Source organism: Garra rufa, chromosome 1, assembly GCF_049309525.1.
Source record: "Garra rufa chromosome 1, GarRuf1.0, whole genome shotgun sequence".
Classification (NCBI taxonomy): Eukaryota; Metazoa; Chordata; class Actinopteri; order Cypriniformes; family Cyprinidae; genus Garra; species Garra rufa.
Genome location: NC_133361.1, coordinates 22,740,964 through 22,748,010, shown reverse-complemented (window position 1 = coordinate 22,748,010; position 7,047 = coordinate 22,740,964). Strand labels below are relative to the sequence as shown.

General features: G+C 32.7%; 1 protein-coding gene across 1 annotated transcript; it reads right to left on the bottom strand.

Moving 5' to 3' along the window:
• Positions 1–414: 414 nt before the first annotated feature.
• Positions 415–6,471, bottom strand: amdhd2 (amidohydrolase domain containing 2). Its single transcript, XM_073827649.1, has 9 exons — positions 6,342–6,471; positions 5,491–5,611; positions 5,183–5,319; positions 4,904–5,043; positions 2,797–2,851; positions 2,270–2,482; positions 2,108–2,196; positions 1,131–1,275; positions 415–575 (listed from the first exon to the last, which is right to left on the bottom strand). The coding sequence occupies exons 2-9, from the start codon at positions 5,571–5,573 to the stop codon at positions 415–417; spliced, it is 1,023 nt and encodes a 340-aa protein (XP_073683750.1). The 5' UTR covers positions 5,574–5,611; positions 6,342–6,471.
• Between the last annotated feature and the right edge of the window lie 576 nt (positions 6,472–7,047).

Sequence of the window (7,047 nt, the reverse complement as noted above, 5' to 3'; positions counted from 1 at the left end):
TGCTATTATGCATTTTTTTTCTTGTGTAGCACCAAAACACATAATAACACCATGCAAAACATTTGACAATAAAATAACATGTAATAAAAATGTAAAATAATATATCAGAAGTACATAAAACATAACACAGATCCATCTAATACCTTTTCCGAAATCTTATCTTTCAAAATACACGAACATTCCAAAGTTTGGGGTCAGTAAGATGTTTTGTAGAAATAAATTAATATTTTAATTGAGCAAAGACACATTAAACTGACAGTAAAGACATTTATAATGTTAAAAAATATCTCTATTTCAAATAAATGCTGTCTTTTTTTCCACAAAAATATTAAAGCACCAAAGGATTATGTGACACTGAAGACTGGAGTAATGATGCTGAAAATTCAGCTTTGCATCACAGGAATAAATTACATTTTAAAATATATTTAAATAGAAAACACTGAAAGCAGGTAATACATGATGCAGACCTGCAACGTAAGCGTGAAGCCCCTGGATGTCTATCTGCTGCTGTCCAAGTGTGTGTCGACCAGGAGGGAGACCCATCGCTGTCACAGCATCAGTGACTAACACCAACCCTGCCACACACACACACACACACACACACACACACACACACACACACACACACACACACACACACACACACACACACACACACACACACACACACACACACATGTTGGGTTTACATGTTTTATGGGGACATTCCATAGGCGTAATGGTTTTCATACTGTACAAACCATATTTTCTATCGCCCTAACCCTACCCTACACCTAAACCTAGCCCTCACAGGAGATTGTGCATACTTTTACTTCATCAAAAAAACTCATTGTGCATGATTTATAAGCCTGTTTCCTCATGGGGGCCTGAGAAATGTCCCCACAATGTCAAAATCTACTGGTATTCCTATCCTTGTGGGGACATTTGGTCCCCACAACGTGATGAATACCAGGTACACACACACACACACACACACACAAACACACACACACACACACACACACACACACACACACACAGATTAACTTTCTGATATCTGATATAGAATCTACAAAGAAATGTATAGAATCTGAGCAGTGAGAATCTGCTAATATGGTCAGTATTATGAATAGATTTGTGTGAGTGAATACCTGCTGGATGAGCTCTGTGTGCGATGCGCAGAGCTGCAGGGTGAGTATGTATCCCGTCTGCAATCATACCGTAGTAAACCGTCTGACCTGGTGGAATATGATCACTTGTGAGCAATCCCACAATGCCTGGGTCCCGGTGATGAAACTATAACAAAACAAAATATCAAATACCTGGTGTGTTGGCATGCATAATTATTCATGGGATCCATATTCATATTTGAAAATTATTTAGATTTTTTTGTGAAATATCAATTTGATTGCATGTTACAATTGTATACTAGGAATATGGTCCTGCATGCACTACCAATCAAAAGTTTTTGAACAGTAAGATTTCTAATGTTTTTTTTATAGAAGTCTCTTCTGCTCACCAAGCCTGCATTTATTTAATCCAAAGTAAAGCAAAAACAGTAAAATGTTGAAATATTTTTACTATTTAAAATAACAGTTTTCTATTTGAATATATTTTAAAATGTAATTTAATCCTGTGATTTCAAAGCTGAACTTTTTAGCATCATTACTCCAGTCACATGATCCTTCAGAAAACATTCTAATATTCTGATTTGCTGCTCAGAAAAATGTCTTCTTCTAATTATTATTAAATGTCTTCATGATTTGAAAGATCATGTGACACTGAAGACTGGATTAATGATGCTTAAAATGTAGCTATGATCACAGGAATAAACTACATTTTAAAATAAATTCAAATAGAAAGCAGTTATTTTAACTAGTAAAAATATTTCAAAATTTCAGTTTTTGCTGTACTTTGGATCAAATAAATGCAGTCTTGGTGAGCAGAAGAGACTTCTTAAAAATAGATTAAAAATCTTACTGTTTGAAAACTTTTGACTGGTAGTGTACATGTGTGCACAAACCTACATTATGTCATCTAATGAAGTAACTGTTAATTACTGAATGCGCATACAGGTGTGTGTATGCCTTTGTATTAATATATATGTGCTTGTGTGTGAGATACTAACAGGCAACATGGCATTAAATAAGTGTGTAATGAATGTGGCTCCATTCTTCACAGCCTCTTCAGCCTGAGAGAGATCAGCCATAGAATGACCTGGACACAGAAACATTTTAGAAATGCTCAGCCAGTTGAGAAATTTATTAGAAGTAATAAATTGCCCACGCACCAAGTGACACTGTTATGCCTCTTCCTGAAAGTTCCTGGATTGCTGCAGCACTATTGGCCAGTTCTGGTGCAAGGGTTACCATGGCCACATTGTCCAGGTGCCCATAGGTCTCCATCAGGTCGGTCACGCCCCCCGCTTTAAAAGTGCGGAGGAACTTAGGAGGGTGAGCGCCTCTCTTCTCTTCACTGATAAACGGTCCCTCCAGATGAATACCTGAAATAACAGAAATTTTAAAAAATCCTTTTGCAGTAAAATATAAAATATCAACAAAACTAAAGAAATGTCAACACGTGTTATTTAAATTTATACAACAGTTCGTTCTGGTTCTCAAATCTGATTGGTTGATAGATAGTAGATTATACTGAATAAAAATAGGATGTGTTTTTATATTGTACTTTATTTCAGTTAACGTTTATTTTTTTATTGTTTAGTTTTAGTTTAATAATCCTGCTCAACACACATTACAATTTGAATAAAGTAAACAAAGTCTGTTTATTTTGTGCACACTATGTCTCTGTACATCTTACCTACAACTCCTGCCCCTTCAGGTCCTCCATCCTGAACTTTGAGTTCAGGAAGAACCTGTGGAGAGAAAGACAGCAACATTTATAGTGCTAAAAGATTAAGCAGCAAAACTCTTTGCAACACTTGTAATATTAGGAACTAAACAACTAATTAGCATATTAGAAAGATTTCTGAAGGATCATGTGACACTGAAAACTGATGCTGAAAATTTAGCTTTGCAATCACAGGAATAAATGACATTTTGAAATATATTTAAATAGAAAACAATTTTGATCAAATATATGCAGCCTTCATCACATTATTACTATCTGTCCTGTATTTTAGATCAAATAAATGCAGCCTTGGTCACAATATTATTATTTTACTGTATTTTTTAATAAATAAATGCAGGATTGTTCATAATATTGCTATTTTTACTGTATTTGTCAACAAATACATGTAGCCCTGGTCACTATATTACTATTTTTAATGTATATCTGATCAAATAAATGCAGTGTTAGTCAGAATATTACAATTACTGTACTATTGATTAAATAAATGCATGATTGTTCATAAAATTGCTATTTTTACTGTATTTTTCATTAAATAAATGCAGCCTCATTTACAATATTACTATTTTTACTGTATTTTTCAACAAATAAATGTAGCCCTGGTCACAATATTACTATTTTTACTGTATTTTAGATCAAATAAATGCAGCCTTGGTCACAATATTAATATTTTACTGTATTTTTTTAACAAATAAATGCAGGATTGTTCATAATATTGCTATTTTTACTGTAATTTTCATTAAATAAATGCAGCCTCATTTACAATATTACTATTTTTACTGTATTTTTCAACAAATAAATGTAGCCCTGGTCACAATATTACTATTTTTACTGTATTTCTGATCAAATAAATGCAGTCTTGGTCACAATATTATAGTTTTTTTTTTGTTGTTGATCAAATTAATGCAGCCTTGGTTGCAATATTCCTATTTTTACTGTTTTTTGATCCAATAAATGCAGCATTGATCACAATATTACTATTTTTACTGTATTTCTGATTAAATCTATGCAAGATTGTTCATAATATTGCAATTTTTACTGTATTTTTGATTACATAAATGCAGCCTTGTTCACAATATTACTATTTTTACTGTATTTCTGATCAAATAAATGCAGTCTTGGTCACAATATTACAGTTTTTTCTTGCATTTTTGATCAAATAATGCAGCCCTGGCCATAATATTACTATTTTCCTGTATTTCTGATCAAATTAATGCAGCCTTGGTTACAATATTACGATTTTTACTGTATTTTGATCCAATAAATGCAGACTTGATCGCGATATTACTGTTTTACTGTATTTCTGATCAAATACATGCAGACTCACTCACAGTATTACTATTTTTACTGTATTTTAGATCAAATAAATGCAGCCCTGGTCACAATATTACTGTTTTTTCTTGCACTTTTGATCAAATACATGCAGCCTTGGTCACAATATTACTGTTTTTTCTTGCATTTTTGATCAAATAATGCAGCCCTGGCCATAATATTACTATTTTCCTGTATTTCTGATCAAATTAATGCAGCCTTGGTTACAATATTACGATTTTTACTGTATTTTGATCCAATAAATGCAGACTTGATCGCGATATTACTGTTTTACTGTATTTCTGATCAAATACATGCAGACTCACTCACAGTATTACTATTTTTACTGTATTTTAGATCAAATAAATGCAGCCCTGGTCACAATATTACTGTTTTTTCTTGCACTTTTGATCAAATACATGCAGCCTTGGTCACAATATTACTGTTTTTACTGTATTTTTGATCAAATGAATGCAGCCATGGTCATAGTTTTACTGCTTTCACTGTATTTCTGATTAAATAATGCAGCCTTGGTCACAATATTACTATTTTTCTTGCATTTTTGATTAAATTCATGAACCACTGGTCATAATATTAAATTTTTTTACTGTATTTATGATCAAATAAGTACAGCCTTGGACACAATACTACCATTTTTTACTGTATTTTTGATCAAATAAATGCAACCATGAGCACAAGAACACAATACCAACAGATTAATTCCCGGTGATAGGTGTATGGATTGTACCTTGTGGTATATGTCTGGTGGAGATGTGACAAGGGTGGGGCAGAAGGAAGTGACACCATGTTCTAGAATCTTTTTGGCCACCAAAGCCACGCCTCCTCTGATATCACTGCTGGCCTGAGAGAAGTCAATGCCATATCCACCTATGAAGAAGTAAAGAGGGGAGGAGCTTTGCATTACAAGACATCAGCAAGGACTTTAACATGAACTGGTGAATGTAACAATGTCAACCTGCTATGTCTGTCTACATTAATCTTATGTTGGTTTCAGAGTCTTGTTTACCATTTATCTGTACATCTATGAATCCAGGTGCAATGATTTTACTCCCGCAGTCAACTTTGTGATCCGCAAAACCCTTCTCATCGAAGAACAGCTTCTCTGGGTTCAGAATCTTGCCCTCACGAACCCACAGGTCTTCCCTACAAACACACAGATTTCCCTTCAAAATCACTTTGAAAACATCTAACACTGAGATAAAGGTCAGTCTAATATGTGAGAATGCATGTAAATCTTTACTGTTTCTTAAGTTAGGAAAAGTATAATTGTAATATAAAATAATTGCTAATAAATCAGAGGTTATCATATGTTACCATTGCAGCCTGTGGTTCTTCAGTATCCTACAGTTTACAAACTGTGTGATTGGGGCATCTGAGACACTCTTATCGGACGGCATCTCCCCCGAAATCGCACCCCTAAACTTAAAAACACCTTCTAAAGAGAAACCAGAAATACCAGGTTTTTGTAACACACACATCAGAAAATAGAAATAGAAAATACTTACATAATAATCAGTTTGTTTGTTTTTTATTTATGGATTTTTTTATTTACAACTTAACTGATGTAATACAGTAATATAAGGCCTTTTAAATCATCTGGGTTTATTAATTAAAATACAAAGTACTTCCATAAATTAAAAAAAAAATTAATAAAGAGTTATAAGACGCACACTTTCTGAAGACACTATTATATAATTGTACTGTATTATTATTATGCACGACAATGTCAATAATGTGCACTTTAGTTTTTAGGTACTTTTTCATGTTTTTGTAACAGTGCTATACAAGTTGACTGTCTTGACCTCGATGAAATACAATGACCTGACAATCATTGCCCTTTTGAACACATTTTATGTCTTTTTATGACATACTGTAGTATAACTTTGCACTGTCAAATAACTTTTTCTGGTAAAGAAACCTACTTTGGACAACCAGATTTGTCGACTTCTGCGTTGTTGTCATTATTATTATTGTTAAGAAATATTATTTAGCACATATTGGCACTGTTTTTAAAACAACAAGCGCTGCTTTTACACTGTTACATTATTGCAGAAGGTAAACAAACACACCGGAAGTGCGGATCGAACTCTTCATTCATTCATCGTACAGACACCGGATCATGACACGCATGTGATCATCGGTTGTATTTTCATAAACACACTTACCGTTAATTCACATACTATGACTCTGATGCGGTCCGCGCGCTTGTGTTCGGTAGGAAGTCAGTAGAGAGCACAGTGTGTCACGCGCGCTGTCAGCTGATGAGGAGGCGTGGCCAACGTACACGCGCTCCGAACGTCTTCAAAACTGCAAGCACAACGGAAAATACAACAATACAAAAATAAGTATTTATACTATTTTGTGCTATTTAGAAATAGTAGCCTATGTGTAAATATTTTTATATGTTTTTTTCTAATTTTATCCTTTGATGCATTTTTCTATATTATTATTATTAGTATTATAGTATTTTTGTTTATGCTAATGTACCCCCAGCGGTACTTTCATAGAAAAATACAACCAATATAAACAAAAAAACTAAATTAAAATTTTAAACACACATAGTTCAACAATATCTAATAACAATTTGAACTAAAAATTAATTAAAAAAAAAAAGACAGCTTTCAAATTTGTTAGGCTACTATTTGTAAATATTTTAATGTTTTTATCAAATGTTATCCTTCCATTTTTTTCTATATTATTATTATAATTATTAACTTTTTAAAAAAACATTTAAAAACTGTTTTTTTTAAATCAAGCTTATTGTTAATAATAATAATAACAGGCTACTATTGTTTTTTAAATATTTAATGTTTTATCTAACTTTATTCTTTGTTTTTTATCCTAACTTTATCCTTTCTATATTAGTCCTAA